The 23,491-nt window shown below is 40.2% G+C and overlaps 1 protein-coding gene across 2 annotated transcripts in view; it reads left to right on the top strand.

The window, feature by feature from the left end:
• The window catches only part of si:ch211-51h4.2, a 143,360-nt gene that overhangs the window by 15,766 nt on the left and 104,103 nt on the right, over nt 1-23,491 (top strand). Inside the window, exons 2-6 of one of the 2 annotated variants that reach the window (XM_036141614.1) lie at nt 1,096-1,137; nt 2,805-2,878; nt 3,261-3,329; nt 7,727-7,826; nt 14,736-14,874. In XM_036141614.1, the coding sequence (XP_035997507.1) occupies nt 1,096-1,137; nt 2,805-2,878; nt 3,261-3,329; nt 7,727-7,826; nt 14,736-14,874 (424 nt within the window). The remainder of the gene's footprint in view (nt 1-1,095; nt 1,138-2,804; nt 2,879-3,260; nt 3,330-7,726; nt 7,827-14,735; nt 14,875-23,491) is intronic. The other variant, XM_036141615.1, reaches the window with a different exon arrangement.

Genomic DNA, 23,491 nt, shown 5'->3' with positions numbered 1-23,491 from the left:
AACTCAAAGCAAGCAGAGAACCTAAAGCAGGAGAGTAAAATGACTCAAAAATAAAACCCGAACAGAAACCAGAATATTACAGGCTTTCAGCACTTTTACAGTTTTCTGGAAGTTTGTTCCAGATAAGTGGAGCATAGGAACTAGATGCTGCTTCTCCTTGTTTAGTTCTGGTTCTAGGTATGCAGTGAAGGCTGGAGCCAGAAGACCTGAGTCGTCTGAAGGGTTGATGCACTGATAACAAGTCTGTGATATATTTAGGTGCTAAACCATTCAGGGATTTATAGACTAACAGAAGTATTTTAAAGTCTCTGAGATACAGGGAGCCAGTGTAAGGACTTTAGAACTGGGGTGATGTGCTCTACTTTCTTAGTCTTAGTGAGGACGCGGGCAGCAGCGTTCTGGATCAGCTGCAGCTGTCTGATCCACTTTTTAGGCAGGCCTGTGAAAACACCGTTGCAGTAATCTATACGACTAAAAATAAACGCATGGATTAATTTTTCCAGATCCTGCTGAGACATTAGTTCTTTAACCCTAGAAATGTTCTTCAAGTGATAGAAAGCTGACCTTGTAACTGTCTTTAGATACTTTTGGAGGTTCAGTTCTGAGTCCATCGCTACTCCCATATTTCGGGCCTGGTCAGTGGTTTTTAGCTGAAGCAGCTGCAGCTGTGTGCTATCTTTTGATCTCTCCTCTATTGGTCCAAAGATTACTTCAGCTTTGTTTTTATTCAATTGCATTTACTCAGTGCTTGAACTGGTTCATAGTCACAAGGACCTTAAACCATAGAAGTGAAGTTAAGGAAACTGAAGTTAAGGATTAAACACTTCCTTTTTTCTTTGTCTTCCTGGTGTTTGCTGTGTTTATCATCTTCTTGTATTTCTTTATATATTCAGACTTTGCAAATAAAGAGATTTGAATTGAATGTTTAACATATTTTAAGATTTGGTGAAAAGCATATTTTCTTTTTTTTAAGCCAAATAATCTTTGGAGACATAACTGCAGAAGTCCAAATGTGATTGTAAACTGCACAAAAGAGATACAGGTTAAAACCATTTTTCCATTAATGTTATTGATTTCAACCCTTTGTCTTTCCAGACTTCTTGACCATTGCGACAATATTAGGAACTGGAATTCTCGGTACGTTTTGAAATTATTTTACCTGACATGCATGAATTCATGGACATTCTGTACTCATCACATAGTGATTGGTCAAAACCCATTCTTGTTACCTTTCATCTATTGTTCCAACTGTATTGTCAAACTGTTGGAACAGTATTGTACAAACGAGGCCAATTACTGTAATTATCCTCGTATCATGGGATGTAGGCTAATAATCTGGCTAAAGATGCACCTAATACTAGCAGGAAACATTTTAGTTAGAGTGCCAAGGGGTTCTTGACACTTTTCTGTTATTCACATAATGAGGACTCAATGAGGTCAGTCATGGAGGAAAAAGGGAATCAAAAATACTATGCTGGACCTATGGATTCCATAAACATGTATGAAATGAGTAATCATCATTCAACACAGTAACATACTTTGATACGGGAAAACCATGAAAAACATTTTTTAAACCATTGGACTGCGTTCTGTAGCCATAGGCTTTGTTAACTCTTAGAACTTCTAAAGTCTATCACAAACTATTTATGGGTATATCATAAGGCATCAGAATGGATCCACAATGGGATTAGTTGAGATTTTAGCATCTGGCCAGACACACCATCATCTGCTATCTGCAGATATTGCATGTTTGGTGAGGCCAGGTAAGTCTTTCTAAATAGTATTTGATTGGCTTTTAATTTTGTGTAATTAACCCTTTGCAATTTTTTATTTAATGGTGTTTGCACTGTTTGTAGAACACTTTGCGATTTTTGTTCTTTATGTTTCTACGGCACTAGTGGCTTGTTTTTCATACAGTAGGCTGACAGGAAAGGGGGTACAAGAGAGGGGGAGAGACATGCAGCAAAGGACCACAGGTCAGAGTTGAACCCAGGTCGGGTGCGCCAAGGACTAAGGCCTCCATACATGGGTCATACACACTAACCACTGCACCACCGAAGCACGTCACACTTTGTAATTTTTATGTGAAAAGCACTTAAATAACTGTTATTAAAATGATTTCCCTTATAGCATGAATGTTTTAAAGCTTTGTCATCCATAAATTTGACAGAATTAGGCAACTTTACCAGTAGCTCATGACCAATTCCAAGTCACAAAAAATCAAGTTCACCTCAAAACCTTACATGGTTAAACCTCAAGAACATAGTGGACAACCTGAACTGCCAAAACTCGGATCTTAAGTTTAAAAAGATTAATGTCCTGATTTTGTAGTAGCCGTGAAAAAAGATGGAACTTCATTAATAAGAAGGTTCTATGGGAGCTGTTTGCTCTTTCTATTACATGTCCTTTCTGAAATATCACTTCACTTGGAAGATAATTAAAGTTCTGTCTATCTGCAGGCAGCGGTAATTTAAATGTGTTTTATGAAGTGTAGCCAACACCAGAGAGATTTTTTTAGAGGTGGAAATTACATGGGACATTACATTTAACTGCTTTGTTTTGAGCAGAGTTTTCATGTAATTCCACAAAGGTCCGGTCCTTCCAAGTTAATACTTGCACAGCCACTTAAATCTCATATGGAAATTAGCGCTGCCAATTAAATGTTATAGAAAGCTGGAGCCAGTGCGGAGAGATGGGTTTGAGAGACAAAAAAAAGGTCGTCAGACAGTGTCTAGCACATGTCTTCCCTTTTACCTGGCTGAGAATCACTTTCAGAAACAGCTCAATATTATTCTAATTTCCAGGTCTTCCAGTCACTATAGCACATGCTGGGCTTGTGCCCTTCCTGGTCTCCTTCCTTGTTGGCTTCTTTGTTCAGGTAAGCAAAACGTACTGAAGGGTTTTTCCTGTCTGTTGTACCATCCATCCATCTGTCTGTCTCTCTCTATATGTCATTCATATGTGTGTGTGGGTGTATATATATATATATATTACCAATCAAAAGCTAAAACAAAGTGGGGGCATTTAGAAAAAGCTAAAATATACAGTATGTTTGGAGTTATTCCACAAATTTGCGTTTCATACATAATTCTATACACTTTTGAGTCATAGTTTTGTTGACTTCACTGTACGTCTTATGTAGAAAGTCGTAAGGAAATGCTACTCAATTGCTAGTGAGTCCAAACTTTGCATATATATATAGATATAAATATAGATATATATTCATTTATTTATTAATTTACTTTTTTTTCCCTCTGTAGGCCTTACTCATTTACCTGTTTGTGGAACTACTGCAGAAATGTCAAGTGGTTCAGCTGGAGTCTCTGAAGGTCAGAAAGGGAGCAAACTAGGATGTGTTTGCTTCTTTTTATACTTACATTTACTAGGGGTGGGTACAAATATCAATTCATTAATGCATTGCAATAATTTTTCCTAGTTCAAAATTTATGTAGAAAATGCTCTCAATTGATCAGTTCCCCTGGCCACTGGGTTCATGAGCAATGGTTTTGAGGGATCATTTACTTTTTTTACATTCATGTTTTACAGTTTTTTGCGTGTACAAGGCAATTGTAAATGAAGTAGATTATTTTACTGCAATGTTAACACATTGGCAGACTGTCTGGCATACATAACTACCGGGTATTTCTCCGGTGGGCTGGTGGTTCAGCCTGAGGAGGTTCTGTCGCTCTCTGCCCTGTGGTCTGGCAACACACTCATGTTTTGTGGCACCATGTCACCACAAACACCTTCACTTCTCTACCTCTCCTCCGCTCCAGCCAGTCTCTCCTCAGCACACGGCCGCAGAGTGGATCTGTTAACTCATGAACGATCGCTACAGAGCCAACCAGCAGCGGAGATCAGAAAAACCTGCCCCGTAAAGCCCGGCCAACCAAATCAAAGACCTTCTGTGGTGCTTAGAACTCAGCAGTCAAGAATTGAACAGCCTCTTCTCTATCAAACCTCCCAGTTTGGCCCTCACATTTAACTGAGAGATGCCCAGTGCTGTGGCTCTAGCTCGTCATGTCATTGCTCGGCCAAGCATTACCTGTCAATCACTGATGCTATGAGCAGCATTAAATGCATCTCATTGGTCATGAAGTGGCGCTGAAAACTTGAGATTTGAAAAAAGACCTCCAGGAAAGTGCATAAAAACACTTAAAGGCAGAGTTGACGTTTTATTCAGAAGTTTTCCCAAGTCCATTTTTTAATAACTGTGCATGCACAACACTGTCTTAACTGCTTTTCTGCTCCTCAAGGGGGTCGCGTGAAAAAAAATCTCCCAATTCCTCTCTGGTCTTATTTCTTTCTACTGAAGCCTGCCTCTTCTTCTTGTACGCGGTCTGCTTCTTGTGACTATCAGCCATTTTGAAAGTATATGTAGCGGAGCTACAATGAGCGGTTAACACCAAAGTTAAACCACTAAGCTAACTGGATACATAAGCACTAGAAGTGCACATGCACAGCCAGCAAGCAGAAACTAAAAAGAAACAAGCGCGTACATTGGAGTTACGTGAGCGCATCAGAATGATTGGCATGTGGGACAACCGATGAACTCGAGAGACAGAGGGGGTGAGAGCAGGACCAAAACTCTTACAGCTTTCACAGAAATCTAATTTTTTAACCTCCGTTTTCTGAATACATAATGTATCTACTACTTTCTAGATGAATGACCATTTCACCCAGTATAACAAAAAGTGTTTCTTAACAGGATTACCAATTATAGCTTTAAACAGCTGTACTGGACTTCAGCCAGATGTGCTAAAATGTTGGAGACTGATGAGATTATTGGATAGCAGAAAATAATCTGGTTCTGCAGTGGTTACTCAGAGTGAACAATGGAGGTTTATTAGCTTTCCAGTTCTCTTTTTTTTTAGTTAGGTTCAATTTAAGTTTATAAGTTATTTTGTTGCAAGGAAAGAAACTGTGGCTGGTTACTGTTTACCTTAAAGGCTATAAACTGTATGCTGTTGCTCTATATTACATTTGCCGTCTGAGAGTTAAAATCACATTAGCACCGTTACTGATATATACCGTATTTTTTTATTAAAAGTTCAACCCAGCAGTAGAAAGAGACCCAGTCTGTAACTTCCAGGCCACTTTTTCTCCCCAGTCCAGACCTGAGTTCTGGAATACTTTTTTAAGCTTTTGCTCTCCATATTCATCACAAGTATTACTGCACTAAAACTTTATTTTCAGATGTGTTATTGTTAAAAAAATTATGAGAATTATCTCAGTTTCTAAGAGGAAAGGAGAATAATTTAGGTTTACTGTACTTTATTTCAGTGTCAGTCATGTTTTCACTTTTGTACTCCATATTGATAATTAATTGCTCAAAAGTCCAATTAAATTGTATTTGTATAGCACCAATTCACAACACATCACCTCAAGGCACTCTACATGGTGAAATCATCCATACAGATTGGTCAAAAAGTTTCCTATCTAAGGAAACCCAGTAGATTTGAGTCTTGACAAGCGGCATTCACTCCTCCTGAAAGAGCGTAAAGTCACAGTGGACAGTCGTCTGCATTGTCCATGGCTTTGCAGCAATCCCTCATACCGAGCAAGCAAGAAGCAACAGTGGAGAGGAAACCTCCCCTTTAACAGGAAGAAACCACCAGTAAAACAAGGCTCAGTGTGAATGGTCATCTGCCACAACCGACCACCCAGAAAAGCACAGAAGCACACATTGATCTAGGAATCTTTTCTATGTTCTATGTTTCTATGTCTAAAATACATAGTACTGGTATACTATGGCGGTTCATATAGACGAGAAAATAAATCAAATATTAGAATATGTATAAACAAGTACTCTAAAAAAACTGTGTACACAAAATAAATCATTATCACAATATTTCAATCAATATTGAATCAAATCAATATTGAATCCAACTGTGACCAAAATAATCTAAATAAATTGAATTGTGAGGTTCTTAACAACACCCATCCCTAATATTTACGACCTTCCTAGTGGCCCATGTCGGCTGCATGATCCTATACAGGAAATGGGGAGTCACCAGTGTAGAAATTTACCTAACACAAAAACCTTAGGTCAGGACGTTGTGGTTTTCTTTTATCAGCAACTTTTTGATTCAGATTTGCGTTACATGGTGGAGCTATATAGAATATCGTCAAGTGTTTATATTTAAAAACAGAACCGCATAAATACATTTTGCATCCCTGTTGACATTAAACAGTGTAAAATAAATCCCGCAACGGACTCTGTTTGGAACATTTCACATTTCTGGAATGCCTCCGCCATGATTATTTCTCTTACATCCTTGTCTGGCTCCACTTAAGGATGAGCAGTGGTGCCCTCTTCTAGATGGCGGCCACACTAAAACACTGAAAGAAGGTCCGGCTACTAGTTATTTGGATGAAACAGAGTCTAATCTAATAACCCATTATTCATCAATGAATCCTCAACTCAACTCAACTCAAACTTTATTTATAAAGCACATTTGAAACAACCGGGGTTGACCAAAGTGCTGTACAGAAATCACAGTTGCAGAGTATAAGATAAAAACTGAATGCTAAAACACATAAACACAATGCAAAAAGAAGAATTGAATGCAGATAAAATTTTATAGGATAAATGTTTCAATTTAAATAAAATAAATGTTAAAATAAAATATAATTTTGCCAAATGTCCACCTAGACTTGATTAAAAGCCAGGGAGAAGAAATGTGTTTTTAGAGAGGATTTAAAAACCTCCAAGGAGCCTGCCGATCGAATATGCCAAGGCAAGTTATTCCAGAGTCTTAGTGCCACTGCCATAAAGGCACCTTTATGTCAAGTCACCTTTGGATTTAAGTCTGGTTTTAAGCATGGCCAGTAGCAACTGATCTCAGTGTTCTGGCCGGGACATGGATTTTGAGAAGCTCAGTCAAATACTGGGGGGCTAGACCATTAAGAGCTTTAAAAACAAACAATAAAATTTAAAAGTCTATTCTAAAAACAACCGGAAGCCAGTGCAGCGAGGCTAGAACAGGTGATATCTGGTCACGTTTACGTGTGCCAGTAAGGAGAATCCTAAGTCTATTATTTGTTTGCATCCCTAGTTTACAGTCTGAGTTACAAAGTAGATCAAGCAGAGACCCCTTGGATCATCTAGAGACTCCTGAGATATGTTGTGCTGTTGGTGGTGCATTGTGTTTGAGGGGTTTATGCTCCTATGAGACATGTCTCAGGCTTAATTTCTTAAACATATGTAATAAGTTACGTTGCCATTGATGTTAAAGAAGTTATCACTGTGTGAGGAATTGGCGCCCCATGCAGCTGCAGGTGTCCCTGCATGCTTTGAGAAGATGCTGCAGGCTGGAGGCTAAATGAGACAAGGAAAGGCCATGACGACATTCACCTCTGGGCCTCTAAAATTGACTGGGGTTGGGGGGGAGGGGGGTTCAGAATATGTCCGCAATGGTGTGTAATGATATGTATTTGACGTTTAGTATTGTTTCTGGGAAATAAATTCTAATCAATGTGCCTCATAGTTTTTTTTAATTTATTTTTTATTTTAGTAGAGTTATGGACTTCCACACTGTACATGACACACCCCCTGTTGTTTGTTCCCCTAACGCTGGGCCTGGGGTTGATTTAGCTTGTTTAGGATTTTTACCTGGACTGTCAGTTTGGGATCCTCTGTAATAGTAGGAAACACATGCACACTTATATTGTGAACTGTAAATGTGGTTCATTCTGACTTGTATTATTATTATTCTTTACTTAGACAGGTGTTGCAGAGTGTATTGTGATGGATCAGGTGAGCACAGAAGATCGAATAGCCACAGAAGAAGAGGAGGAAGACGAGGCTGAAAATGCAGAAGCAGGTAAGACTTTTCCTGTGTTTGACTATCAGACTACCATTTCTAACTGGTAACAGATTCTTTCAGTTACATGGACCCCTCATAGCATTTAAGTGCAACGAAACTTTTCAAAGGTCTCTTACCACAATATTTCATTTTCAAAGGTCATAAAGAGCGATATTCAGTAAATTAGAATATCTGTTCCGACAAGGCTCATTTGTCAGATCATGGTCTCCCTCACTGTATTATAGTATTTTATAGGCTTTACCTCCACCCCCCACCCCCAGAAATTTGGCCTTAATAGAGGTTTTGCTCCATAAATTGCTAAGGTCTAACATAACGCTGTCTTCCCAGTAGTGCCATGGCAGTAAGCTGTCGTCTGTCTTGCTAATGCTAACTGCTATCACGTTTGGCGACCACCGTTGCCTCAAAGGTGTGACAAATGTTGATAGAAAGGGATGTCAAGGTTGTATTGATTGTTCCCACTGGAGTCACATTCCAAAAGATCAGATATGAGTCAGATTCAGGAGCATGTATGGAAATGGTTCAAATTCCAGCTGCAGTGGGAACGGGGCCTAAGACTACATTTACACTGCAGGTCTTGATATAAAATTCAGTTTTTTTGCTAAAATCACTCTTTTTTTGCTACTAATAAAGTGGACAGCCATCAGACTTCTGTCTGAACGATTCAAAACACCAAAGGTGCTTGCAGTAACGTAACCTTAGTGATTTGAGTTCCTGAAATAAATTCACTTTTTATTGATGTTCTCATTTAAAGCGGGGTTTTGAAAAATTAGAGAGAGAAAAAACTCTGGAAATTCTTTCAGGATGGCATCACCATGAGTGCACATATGGGTCCTGGCTCCTGTGTTCCTTTGGGGTAACTGGCTGGATCTTTCTTAAAGTTCTGTAATGACTGGATCGGTGAACTTGATATTCAAATCAGACACGTAGTGCGTTTTAAAAGATTATTAAGAAGGAAAACAATCTTTTTGAATAATCCTTAGTCAGTAGGTGACAGACAGGAGATGGCACCCGGAGATGGAGATAACAGGTGTTAATGGTGAAAGGGCATGAAGAAACTGTCCGGACTTGACCAAAAAAAGCAGGCCGATGGCTCACCAGAGCAGGCAGAGCTAGCAGCAGAATACAATTAAATGCAGAGCAAAATAGACGAACAAAAAGTCACAGGAAATCCTTCCAAGTAAGGGCAGGTCACTCTCAGAAATCCTGGGGTCAGGCAGGATTTGCACACGAGAACAGGGAGCGACATACGGGCTGTGCAGACAAGAGGTTCTGGCAGTGAGTGATTGTGGAGTGCAGGAATAAGTAGGCGGAGTAACAGGTGAGCTGGGTTAAGTCTGATTACTGCACCAGGTGGAACTTATCAAGGTGAACTGAGCGCTGGCTGGGGAGAGTGGGGTAGAGAATGGAGGAAAACAGTCAATTGTATGTTTGTTTTCTCTTGTTCTCTATCATTTCATTGTATTTATTTTAACAGGGACAGTACAACTAAGACATTGTTACCAATGGGTAACTGATGCAGCGTACATAGCACTTATAGCAGAATGTTAATTTACTAACCCTAACCCAAAGGCTGCTGGATAGGTGTCAAAACGTTTTCAGAAAGGACTGAATGAAAGTCAGGTTGGCTCTAATTTAAGTGTGTTTGCTGTTGCAATGACCCAGATAACTAAGAATTTGCACAGGCAGACATAAAAAAGATTAGATTATGAATGTTCAGTGTTGATGTTCTTCCAGCCAATGCTTCAGTTTTGTTGATAAAAGCCTCAGGTCTGACAGCGACGTCAGATCCTGCGGTTCAATAACTGTAATCCTTTGACTGGAAATACTGATTGACCAAAAGTCGTTCTGCTTCTTTTGACTCGACAGTTTTCACTTACTCCAGCTTAAAATCACCTAAAACTGGTAATACTACTCATGTTTGGTTTGCTCTACGTGCAAAACGTTATACTATACCATTGTAGCCATTTTATATTGATCAGTGTATTAAAAAGACACCTATTTTGATCAAATATGACCTGTAGCTGTAACGTCTTCACTCTAATATTAACAACACAGATAAATGTCCCTGCTGCACTAACAGCAGTCTGAGGTCTGTAGACCCATATCAATTGGTTGGTGGTCGACTCCCCCTAGTAGTCTGGAGCACTTCTGTCATGTAGAGCTAGTTTGCAGCTTTTCTTACCTGGTAGCGGTTTTTGCTTTGTTTTGCATTTTGACTTTGCATGTTTTTTGTGTTTGTGTGTCAGCATAATTTGTGTTTGCAGCAAGTTTTGCAATTTGTGTGTCTAATTTCTGTGATTGCAGCATTTGACGCAAACATGGGACTGCTGTTTTGTTCAGTTTGTCTATGTCGATGTGTGCCTGTCCCTACCAAATAAACTTAGAAATAAAAACAAATGAAATTTGTTTTTATTTCATGCATTTTTCCATTGCATGTGTTTTGTGTGTTAGCCTCTGTTTTGTGCTTGGAGAACTTTTTGTGTTTGCAGCGCATTTATGTATTTGCAGTGCATTTGCACCTCTCGGCCACCGCAGCTCGCATTTAAGCAACCTTCAGTTTGTGTTCAAGTGTGAGCCACCAGAATTGACAAAGACTCCTGGATAGGTGTTGAAACATTTTCAGAAAGAACTAAGCGAAAGGCCGGTTGCCTCCGATTTAAGTTTGTTTGCTGTTGCGATTACGCAGATAACTGAGAATTTGCACAGACATGTAGCAGTGGTTCTTATGTGCATTATTCATGTTTTGTGTGAGCTGTGAGCCTCATGTTGTGAAGTTTTTCAACATGTATAAAAAAAAAACTTCTGCAACTTGGTTCATCAAATTATGTATGCTGCAGTATGAAAGGAGCTATAAGGCGATGTCAGAACATTATATTCTTATGGCCAAGCACCTTCCCACGCTATTAAAATAAAAGCTAGACATGTGTGACAGATGTATATTTGCATATTTTTAATCTGTTCTCTTTCTTGATACTAACCTTCTTTTAATGGGGCTTTACTCTCATAATTGCTTCTTTTTCAAACATTCATCTCTTAGTTAACAAATCAAAATTGAGTGTGAAATTTTAATTTTTAATTGTGCCCCCCTCCAGGCAGAGGTTGGTGTTCCTCCTTAAAATCCTGAATCTGTTTAAACGAGCCACCAGAATTGACAAAAATCATTTTTCAGCTATGTTCTCTTCTGGAATGTTGGATGGCAAAGTTGGATTAGCTAGAGCAAGTGACTGTATTAGGAGGATGCGTCTTTTCCTCCGCCACAATTGATGTGACACCAACCTTAAGATTGCGCCGCCCACGTGGAAGTGTACCCCAGGCTGATCTAACCTCTCACAAACATAGAACCTGCAATGGCGGTGATAGTGTGTGTGTAAGACTTTGCAGTAGATGTTTTCATGCTGCCATCAAGCTATTCATAGCATTAATCTGCAGTAAAATTCTGTATTAGGAGTGCAAATGTTACATTACACTACCTATCAAATGCTTTCTGCAAAATCTGAGTCCTGTTAACTGATCGTAGCTAATTCCAGTTATGACTTATCTTATGCTCAGACAGGCGACCCGATAATTTAGCCAGACAACAGGAGTGGTAAAATAACGATTTATTAAAAATAATCAACTCAGCACTCAAATCTGCCCGCTCCAAATTCTATTCGGACATTATCCTTTCTAATCCCTCAAACCCCCGCACAAAACTCACCAAACCACAAGATAGCAGTACCTCCACATTCACAAGAGAAAAGTGCAATAACTTTCTGACATCTTTTCATACAACAATCCAAACCATTTACAGCTCGCCGACATCCACCGCATCCACTTCTCCACTGGTACCTACAGTTTCCCCTCACATCCCTCAGCTTCACTTCTTTCTCTCCCCTGTACATCTCAGACACCACAAAACTTATAAACAAACTCATAAACATGAAATTCTCATCTTGTCATCTTGACCCCATTCCGTCTTGTCATCTTGACCCCATTCCGTCTTCTCTCCTTAAAACCTGTATTCTCACCCTAGTCCCTCTCATAACTCATATTATTAACACTTCACTTATCACAGGTTCTGTCGCATCCCCACTGAAACTTGCCACCATTACACCCCTCCTGAAAAAACCTGGCCTCAATATTGATCACCTTGACAACTTCAGACCAATCTCAAATCTTCTGTTACTCTCATAAATCTTGGACCGCTCAGTCATCTCTCAACTCAACCAACATCTTCACACCTCTCAGTTGTTTGAAACGTTTCAATCTGGATTCTGCAGCCACCACAGCACAGAAACTGCCCTGCTAAAAGTCACCAATGACCTCCTCCTCGCCGCTGACTCTGATTCCATGTCCATCCTTCTTCTCCTTGACCTCTCTACTACTTTCGATACAATAAACTACACCATCTTTCTCCAACGTCTTCAGTCCATCTGCATCTCTGGTACAGCACTACTTTGGTTCACCTCTTACCTCTCCGACCGTTTCCATTAACAACGTTAAGTCCCATACATACCTCGTCACTCATGGTGTTCCCCAAGGTTCAGTGTTGGGCCGCCTCCTCTTCATTATCCAATTTCACTGTTGTGCTGATGACACTCAACTTTACCTATCAACAAAATCAATCACTCTAGTCATTCTCTCGACGATCAACCACTGCATCTCAGACATTAAAACCTGGATGGACCATAACTGTCTAAAACTCAATAGCAACAAAACTAAACTCCTCATCACCAGTCCAAAATCCCTCCTCCCTTCTATTCAAAACTTCAGCCTCACTATTGATGGCCACAATGTTTCCCCCTACTCCTCCGTTCGTAACCTCGCCGTCATCCTGGACTCTTCCCTGTCATTTCAAACACATATTAGCTGTATCACTAAAACATCTTTCTTCCACCTCCTCAACATCGCCCGACTTCGTTCATCCCTCTGCCAGTCTGCAGCTGAAATCCTCATATATGCCTTCATCACCTCCAGACTTGACTACTGCAATGGCCTCCTCTATGGTCTTCCATTCAGTCATCTCCAAAAAATTACAATACATACAGAATTCTGCTGCCCGCCTACTCATCCGTACCCGGCCCAGAGATCCCATCACTCCTGTCCTCTAACAGCTTCACTGGCTCCCTGTCCAATACCGTATCCGGTATTGGAAAGGGTGAGGACAAGCTTCTTCTCCTCACCTACAAGTCTCTTCATAATATAGCCCCTCCATATCTGACTGACCTCCAGAAACCCTACCGCCCCTCCCGCTCCCTCCACTCTGCAGACACCTACCTCCTCACCCTCACCACCCGCACCAAACACAGGACTTTAGGGAACTGAGCCTTTGCTGCTGCTGCCTCCACCCTTTGGAACTCACTGCCCTAAGCCATCAGGAACTCAGATTCATTACAGAACTTTAAATCTCATCTCAAAATGAATGAACTTGCTGTTCTGTAGTATTATTTTTTGTATATTTCTGTTTGTTTTTTCATTGGAAAGCGTCTTTGAGTGTCCAAAAAAACACTATGTAAGTTTGATGTATTATTATTATTAACTTACATACTACATTCAGAACACATAAAACACAGCACAACTAGCATCAAGCATTACCCTGTAATTTAACTCACTTATAAAATTGAGTTACCTTCCTACAGACCAACATCCAATAGGTGCCATCAATCACTATTTTGTTCAGCTGCTGATGAGGTCGGCCTCATGCTTATACCCATTTTTTCTATTCTCCTTTGAGGTTTTGGGAAAGGCATAAATCTGTATTCCACCCTCTAAACGTTCGGGATAACCCGTGTCTGAATCAGACTTTCCCCACTGACAAAGTTTAACAATTTTTTTACAATGTTTTTAAATTAAATCTTTCTGACATAGACAAACTAAACAAATGCGTTTGTAATGCAAAATCCCGAAAATGTTGTCAGAGGTAAAGGGCCAGTAGCTCATGCAGGTAAGGGGCGTTTCACTTTGGGACAAGTAGCAATTGCTGATTGTTGAGTTGCTCCAGTGTTGATTGACAGGTGGCGTCACGTCAATTAGCCTGAATCAGACTCTCATGCTGTAACAACAGAAACTTGATGGAGTTTTTAGGGTTAGGGCATGAACTTTCAGTTTACATGAATGTAGTCTAAAGAGACAGGAGAGGCATGCATTATTAACAACAGGGCCTCTCATAAGTGGAATCATACAGTAATCCACGTCTCTTTTTCTGCATCAAAGGCTCCTATAGTAAGTTTTGTTATAAAAGGGGCGTTGTTCTGCTAATGGAATTATGCTCAATATAGCTTAATTATACAGCAATGCTTTTATGAAAAGAACATTATACCATAATAGGTGGGAAAAGTATATTTTTAAGACACCTGTAACCTACAGAATGGTCCACAGAGATAAGAAAGTAAAAGCTAAATTAACTGGTAAAAAGCACTGTTGGAAATATTTCTTTGTTTTGTGTTCTCAAGATAAAAAAGACATTATCCAATTCGACAAAGCTCCCATTATGCACAACAGTTGCATGTGCTAACAGTTGCTGGAAGTGGAATGAGACCAGGTGGTCATGGCAGTGAGGCTATTGTGTATGTGCCACTCTTCCAGATGTCTACATTGCTATAAATGTATCATGTTTGTTTCTTCCTTCACATTGAATATTTCACACTCTGTCAGGACCACTTTCATCAGTTATTACTCCACACAGTGATGATCCGCCAAAATCTCCTGGCGCAGGGTTCCAGTCTGTCCTTGCAGGGTAAACAAGAGCTTGAACCTAAAGCAGTAACAAAGATGTTGCTTGAATGGAGGGATGGGTCACAGATTATCTACCTTCAATAAATAGGGGATACTACTACCCTCACAGGATAGTATCGTAACACAGGGCTGCTGTAGTTTCTCTTTGTCGTGTATGACATCCTTGTACATTGACCTATTTGTGTCTCACAGATACTGGTTTACTACAGTCCAGTGCGCCAGCTCTGTTTGACCAAACTGAGAGCCTGCAACCCAACCTTCATCTTCTCGGCTGCCTTTTCCTCTCCCGGCCCATGAGCCACGCTTTCAACTGCATTCTCCTCTTCCAGTTGTAAGTTACCATGGCAATGATTCTTCCATGGTATGAAGAGGAATCATTTATCTAATAGAAGTTAAATATCACTGTGTGTGGGAAGCACGTGTCATTGGGTTTATTCATTTGTATCTGTTTTACCTTCCGTTTTCTTGTGTTGCACTGTTCTTTGCAATGATATTCATACATCTTCCATATTTTCACCCATTTAAAATACAGAATCCACACATTTCCACGTATTATTGGTCATTTATGTGATAGACCAACATAAAGTGGTGCATAGTCAAGTATTGGAAGGTAAATGATACATGGTTTTCAGGTTTTTCTAGTTGCAAGGAATTTGATTTCGGTTCATATTTGCCCTCAGCAAAGGCATTTAAGTAGAATATACCAAAAAGGTTAGTTTTTTTCTTGTAAATATGAACATACATATTTCATCAAAAGATGAAGAAATGGCTTGATCTAACATGGTATTGATCTGGGTACTCTGATTGTTAAGTGTTCCTCAGACAGACAGCCTGGGGGGACGACACTATCGGTGCGGCGACTGGTTTGTATCAATAGCGCTGTGTACCGCAGACCTGAAGGTAAAAGTCTGAACAGATTGTTTCCAGGATGTGTGAAGTCTGTAGGGAAGTTAGCTGCCTTCCTTCTGAACTTAGACATGTACAATACCTGGATGGAGGGAATTTCAGCCCTGAGGATCCTCTCTACAGACGTAACTGTTCAGTCTAGAGCCAAACCATACAGTGATCGACGAACACAAGACAGACTTAATGATGGCAGTGTAGATGATGACAACATCTGCAGCGGTAGGTTGGACTTCCTGAGTAACTGCAGGAAGTACAGTTTCTGTAGACATAGCTGACGCAGTGTTGTTGCAAAAGGTTATGGAAGGCAGTGTTAGGGGTCTTCTTTAGAAGTCCACTTCCATCTCTACTGGCAGATTAAGCTCCAAATGTGTTTGATTGCACCAGTGGAACAGCCGATCATGCAAGAGACTTAAGTCTCTTGCATGAAAAAAGAGTGGGGGGAAGGGTTCTTGCAGGCCTTGATGTTTCTCAAAGAATTTGAAAATCTCGCTGGGTAGTTAGTTGAAAAACTGTATCAGATTCTTGCTGTAGCGTCTTTTAGCTGCCCTGATCTTGTTGGTAAGTTTGTTACTGGCCTGCTTATAAAGAGATCGGCCCCCACTGCTGTAAGCTTCTTCCCTGTCCTCACATAAACTGATGTATGAGGTCATAGCTTCAGTAAAACTATTCTAGTCAGTCAATAAAACTTTGACGATAGAGTCTGGGTGATTTTTGTCCACATTTGTTAAAAGCACAGCGAGCTGCATTCCTTTTCCCTATCATGTTGGCTTGTGGTAGGATGTAAACACAGGCCAGGACAAAGGAGGAGAATTCTTTCTGTGAGTGAAAGGATTTGCAATTCATTAAAAATCACTCCAATTGATGACTTCTGTAACACGGTGGCATCATTACACCAACCTTCATTTATGCAAAAGCAGAATCCATCTCCTCTCATTTTCTCCAAGAGCACTAAAATGCTGTCTGCTTGCCCAGCATCAGAAAGGGGCTGTGTTCAGCAAGGCAGGTTTAGGTGAAGTCGAGGGCAGCAAATCCACATAAGTCAGAGTTTTTATTGTTGAGAAGCAGCACTTCGTCCAGTTTACTAGCCAGCAAGCAGACATTAGCCAGGTGGGATGACAGTAAGGGTGTTCATGAGCCCTTCTGCCCCTTCTCTTCGCCTACGTGCTGGGCAACAGCCATGGGAAATAAAGTAAGACCGTAAGTTGGAAACAACATGAAACATGAGATTTTTACAGGCATGTTTCACAGCAGGGGGCCACTGTATAAACCCCCCTGGCCACGAACACACGCTCTCTTTTGCCTTCTGCTTAGCAGCAATGGGGGAGAACACTCTCATATCTTTGTCTGTGCGCCCTCGTGACAAGTGGTTCACACTTGGGATAGCAACCTGGGTCCGAATGGGTTCGGACACACACAAACATTTGCAGCGCTGGCCAGGCTAAGTAAAGTCTGTTTTCTGTGAAAACAACATCGGAACTTAACAGCCGACAAATAGAGCTTGTAAGTATTTTTAAAATAGCGCCGAATGTCCTCTAGCATTAGTGCTATTGCTTTGTTTTCTTTAAACAGTGAGTTTCTTCTTGTCAATCTTGCATTAATGTCAGATTTGTTTAGTACATGACTGACGGTTTTCCCGTAAGCACATACATGAGCCATGGATCTTAGCAGCTCCTCTAGAGTTTATGTGGTCCTTTTAGCTATTTCCAGGTCCCCTACAACTGGTAGTTCATGTGGATAGGCCTGTCTTGGTACGTTTTCAGTTGTATCTTTCAATTCAATTAAATTTTATTTATATAGTGCCAATTTACAACACATGTCATCTCAATGCACTTTACAAAGTCCGATTCAATCAAATTATACAGACAGGTCAACAAGTTTCCTCTCTAAGGAAATCCAGCAGATTGCATCAAGTCTTGACAAGCAGCATTCACTCCTCATGAAAGAGCGTAGAGCCACAGTGGACAGTCGTCTGCATTGCCCGATTCTGCTGGAGGTTTTCCTTCCCGTTAATGGGGAGTTTTTCTTCCCACTGTCGCTTCATGCTTGCTCAGTATGAGGGATTGCAGCAAAGCCATGTACAATGCAAATGACTCTCCCTGTGGCTCTACGCTTCTCCAGGAGTGAATGCTGCTTGTCGGGACTTTAAAGCAATCAACTGGTTTCCTTATATAGGACATTTTTGACCAATCTGTATAATCTGACCCAATCTGTATAATATGATTAAACTTGACTTTGTAAAGTGCCTTGAGATGACATGTTTCATGATTTGGCGCTATATAAATAAAATTGAATTGAATTGAATTGAATTGAATTGAATTGAATTGAATTCAAATGTAGGAGTGAAGCCCAAGGAAGTGCAGGCTGTGGATGTCAGATTGAAAGAGTTTTACCAAGGTTTTCAAAATGTCTCATCGGGTGGAAATTTTATAGGAAAAAAGTATAAAACCACCCAAAGCTTTTAATGAGTTAGTCTGAATCAGTGAAGGAAGGTAAATATGAATTAAGGATAGCAATTCATATTTACAGCATAACTGACGACACAGGCAGTGTCCAGCTCAGAGTACCTGCCAGTATAAAGCACCCCAAATCCAGAGTGCAGAACTTTGAGCCAAAGCCAAGTCAACTAAAAGCTGTAAATACCCCCAAAAACAACTGAATAAAGTTTTTTTTTGTTGTTGTTTTTCTTTACTTTCGCACGTATAAGTATTGATTTTTTTCAGTGAAAAGGTAAGAAATTCTAAAAAATATATCATTAGGGTTTATTAAGATGATCCTAAAGTGTCAACTTGATTTAGTTTCAACATGAAGTCATGAAAATTGCTACACTGTTTTCTCACAATTTTTTACCGTTTTTCTACTCTACTAAGAATGCAAAAATAAAACAGGCATTTACAAAAGTTGGCCTGAGGGTTGATAACACACATCCTGGAGAGATCTAGGCACCCTTCAGCTCTGACATTCTGACAGTTGATGAAAAGAAATAGTGGAACGACATCATATTTTATTAACAGTGAAAGAACTTCCCTTGAAGTAACAGGGCATAATGACTGCAGGTTCTTTTTTATTCTTTACGTTTGCAAATGTCCCCGACTGATTTTCACCCCATTTATTACTTTTCCCTTCTTTCTTCGTTCGTTGCCAGGCTGTTGTACTCCAGGCATTTTCATCTTTTTTCTTTGAACTTTTTTTTTCTGTGTTATTTTGCTCCCTTGTGATTTTAGGATTTTTTTTCTTTTTCTTTTTTCTTTTTTGTTCCCTGGAAACCAGCTTTCACATGCTCTATTCCTCAACATTAAGCTAAGAACAACATCACAGGCTTTTCTTTACACCCTGGCCTCTGTGGCAAATTAAATTATCTCATCATGCAGTAGCACTTTTTAGGGGTTATTTTTGCTCGAACACCTTGTGATCTGTAAAAATCGTCACTGCATCAGTGTTGGAATGAAACCTGCCAAGTCATTTAATCTCCACTGTTGCAGAGAGGCACATCTACTGCTAACAGAGATAGGACAGACTCGTGTAAAAACCGTCCTTGAGGCTGGGGCTTTATATCAGCGTCTTCTACTGCACAGAGCTGAAATAGGGAGTTACAAGCCAAACTGAGCCTAACACTGATAAAATATGATTTATTACAGCAGCTCCTGACGCTCTGTAATTTTTCTAAGTGATCCCCCCTGGTTTCAGATTTGTTGAATGACCTTGATTTTGCCATGGCAGCTAGAACAGAAAAGTTTACATTGATATTCTCAAGCAATATGATACCATAGACATTTACTTATTGAATCTAGCTTGTAACTTTGTCTTTACAAAAACAGAAAACTGTAGCTGAGTGTGACTGCTTACCCTTGTACATTTCAGACTTGATGCCTGACCGGTTTGTGTGCAGGAAAGTGTAAGTCCTTAGAGGAGGGTCGCTGGGCTTTTAGCATCACGGGTGGAAGGTCCTGTTATCAGCGTGTGAGCGGCTCTGAAACACCTGGCCAATCAATACAGCCTCCATTGTGTTCAAGGGGGCTTAGTGGTCGATCAATGCAGAGGCTCAACCGCACTAACACACAAACACCTTGCAGAACATGACCTGCATCCTTTACCCTTGCCATGCCTTGGTCAGTTAGTGCCGCTCCAAACAGTGACAAGGACTCGAAAGTCGTGGGTTCATAATGCCTGCAACCACAATCTCTTATTTGTATACATATTTATACTTATAGTCAACTGCTTTGTTATTTGTTGTGTTTTGCTTTTTTGCACATGATTGTGTATATTTTTTTCACATTTTACACTTTTTTACTTGTGCTTCTTTTAAAATGTTCTTATATTAAGACTTTACTGTTTATTAGATTTTTACTGTGTTGTTTGGGAGCCCGAAAGATACGAAATTTCAATTCCGAATGTATGTATTACAGAATTGACAGTAAAGCTGACTTTGACTTGACTTTGATACCATAGTACTTTGTTTCTGAAAAAAGAATAAAAATGTATATAGTATTAGTCACAAGTACCTGTTTTCATGCAATTTCTTTGCGTGTCAATGAATATGAACACAGAATGAGTATGGACCTAAAACTTTGTGTGATATTTTGTGAAATTTCTTAGTGGTAAAAAAATATTTTCCAATGCCTCAAGATGTGGACATAGATGATTCAGAATAGGGCTGGAGGATAAGGGGGAAAAGCATATAGATAAAATAGAAATCATATTGATAAATATTGATAATTATCAAAAAATTCAAAACATATTTTAAGTGCATCTCTGGCCATTTTATGCTGTTGCTTAATGACCAATTTTAAGATGAAGAGAACACAAACACTGAACTCACACTCAACCTTTTACTCAACCAACTTTTTACCAAAACTGCAAGTTTTCAAAAGGAAAAAAGAACACGTGCTCGCTGAACACTTTGAAGGGGTTGGAGCCTGTTGACAGAGCACTCCTGGGACTGCTTCTGTGATTGGTTGGGAGAATGTAATGACTGTAGTATTAACCTACATGAGAGGCAAGAATGCAAAGGGAAAGAAAACTGTTTTTCTATAGAACTTTTTACTGACCTTTTTTTTCCATCGCGACCAGTCTGTGTCGGGATAGAAATCTATCCATTGATATATGTTGTTGTTGAATTATCATCTGGCCCTAATTCAGACTCAATTAACAAGCATTGAAAATCTATTAATTTAATATTCATTTATGATATAACGTCGAGAAAAGCAGAAAATGGAAGTACCAAAGTGCACAATCCAAACAGCTTAGGGCTGCAACTAATGAATATTTTTATAGTCAACTAATCTATTCATTATTTTTTGGATTAGTTGACTAATCACAATTATTTTTTGTATGATCTCCATCATAACTTCAGCTCTTTGTAAAAAAAAAATTGAGCACAGGGAACAAAAACACATCAAAGATGCTCTTCAAACCTGTGGGTACCCTAACTGTACTTTTGTCAAATCAGCCAGAAAATCCAAAAGACCCCCTGCAGAACATAATGGTGAGAAGAATAAACGCAAAAACATTGTCATCCCATATGTTGCTTGAGTCTCTGAAAAACTCAAGAGGATTTTCTCCAAACACAAAATCCCAGTACATTTCAAACCAAACAGGACCCTCAGACAGAGGCTGGTGCATCCCAAGGACAAACCCCCCAAACCTAAGATGAGTGGAGTGGTGTCTGCAGTTCAGTGCAGTGAGGAATGCTCTGATCTTTATATTGGAGAAACCAAACAACCTCTCCACAGACGCATGGCTCAACACAGGAGAGCTACCTCCTCAGGACAAGACTCTGCTGTCCACCGACACCTTAAGGACAAAGGACACTCCTTTGAGGACCAACATGTTCACATTTTGGACAAAGAAGACAGATGGTTTGAAAGAGGTGTGAAGGAAGCCATCTACGTTAAGAGAGAAAAACCAACCTTAAACAGAGGAGGAGGCCTTAGGTTCCAACTCTCAAAAACTTATAATACAGCTATAGGATTAATTCCAGGCAATCATCACCTCAATTTCCACCCTCATTCAGGTGATCAAAACATCGTTCCTACAAGACAGGCCATTAACGACCCTAACGACTCCCCGTTACAGAGGAGTGGACCAGTTTCGGTTCAGTCTGCTGGCTTAATGACTTAAACGACTGCCCATTACTAAAGGGGTGGACCTGTTTCTGTTGAATTTGCATGTTAATAGGCCTTTGTTGGGCAGTAGTATAAAACTTGATACTCCACATTACTCCAGACTTTTTGAATTGAGAAAGCTTCCTGGATAGGAAGCGAAACGTCTTCAAACTACGGAAAACAAGTCCAGTTGTTTTGTTTTTTTACTTTTTTTGGAATCCCAGCATCAACATTAAATAAGATGAGCAATTTATTAACTATACAGACATTAAAGTTAAATAAACTATGCAATTGTGTAGCTTCAAATTAATCTCAACCATTAATCTCAGCGATGAAGAAAACATTGAAAAAAGCCGAAAAAATAACTGTTAGATTATTATTGCCCTGGTGGCAGCCTAACTCTCCGGGGCTGAGGAGCTTAATTGCCCGCTCTGCCAAAGGCTGGGTGAAGTGCAGAGAGAAAGGATAAAACAATGCTAAAATTCTGTACGTTGGGGTGCTTTAACAATTATGTCATATCTTGATAAACCAAGCAGATATTTTAGTTTTATGAAGCCATATTCTTGACTAAAATCGTTCTAAACGTTCATTTTGTATGAAAGAAAGTGTCATTTATAAAACTTTCTTCTGCTCTCTGCTTTCGGACATTACTGCTAAGAGCTGCAGTCCTGTAATAGGGTCATGTGACTAATGACAAACCCTCTGCAGCCACCTTGGTGAACTGCATGCGATCTAAACTGTCAATGATCAGTGATATATTAAGGAACACAGAAATGTTTATATATTTTAAACAACTTTTTGAAGCAAGAAATCTCCTGTCAAAGTTTTTTTAGAGTTCATGTTGGCAATTACATTGACTAGTCATTGCAGCCCTAATGCCCAGCAGATGGCAACAATGTTTTTTCTTCTCATTCACAAATTGAATGAGAAGAAAAAAACGCAACGAGGAAGGTGTCACTTCCTTGTTGCGTTTTGCATTAGACAACGTAGCCCCCTTGAAAAAGAAGGTGATTATTCACAGGAAGCTGGCTCCCTGGTTTAATTTAGAGCTGCGTTCTTTGAAGCTCAGCTTTAGGAAATTGGAGAGAAAATGGCGCTCTACACATCTAGAGGAATCCTACCTAATCTGGAAAAACAGTCTACTGTTGTATTAAAAGACCCTTCGCAGAGTTAGAGCAGCTGGAGAACTCAGGCTGCGGCTTCGGAGCTTTGGAGACCTCGGGAAACTTGAGAGTGCAGGGGAACTCGGGCAGCTGGAGAGCGCCGGACAGCGGCAGCAGTGCTCTAGAGAGCAGCAGACTATCAGGAGGCCGGCAGCGGAGAAGCAGATTCACAGGAGGCCAGCAACTAAGCCTCACCTCGGTCCTCCTAGTGTGGAGCTCCACAGAAGGACCCTCAGAGGGCCCTGGAGCTGAGACTGGAGGGGGTTCCCCCTACACCCCCTCTCTGGACTGGGGAGCAACGGCTGGAGGCGAGTCCCCCTGGACTCTTTCATGAGGAGTGAATGCTGCTTTTCAAGACTTGATGCAATTTACTGTATTTCCTGAGATAGGAAACTTTTTGACCAATCTGTTTGATTGAATGTGTCTTTGTAAAGTGTATCGAGACGACATGTGTTGTGAATTGGCGTTATATACATAAAATTGGATTGAATTGAATTATTAGGGGCTGCACAATGGTGCAGTGGGTAGCACTGTTGCCTTGCAGCAAGAAGGGTTCTGGGTTCAAATCCAACCCTGGGTCTTTCTGCATGGAGTTTGCATGTTCTCCCTGGGTACTCCGGCTTCCTCTCACAGTCCAAAAACATGACTATTAGGTTAATTGGCTTCTCTAAATTGTCCTTAGGTGTGAGTGTGTGTGTGAATGGTTGTTTGACCTGTTTGTCTCTCTGTGTTGCCCTGTGACAGACTGGCGACCTGTCCAGGGTGTACCCCGCCTCTT

Source organism: Fundulus heteroclitus, chromosome 9 (genome assembly GCF_011125445.2).
Source record: "Fundulus heteroclitus isolate FHET01 chromosome 9, MU-UCD_Fhet_4.1, whole genome shotgun sequence".
Taxonomy (NCBI): domain Eukaryota; kingdom Metazoa; phylum Chordata; class Actinopteri; order Cyprinodontiformes; family Fundulidae; genus Fundulus; species Fundulus heteroclitus.
The sequence above is the reverse complement of the archived record's forward strand: the minus strand, read 5'-3'. Positions and strand labels throughout refer to the sequence as shown.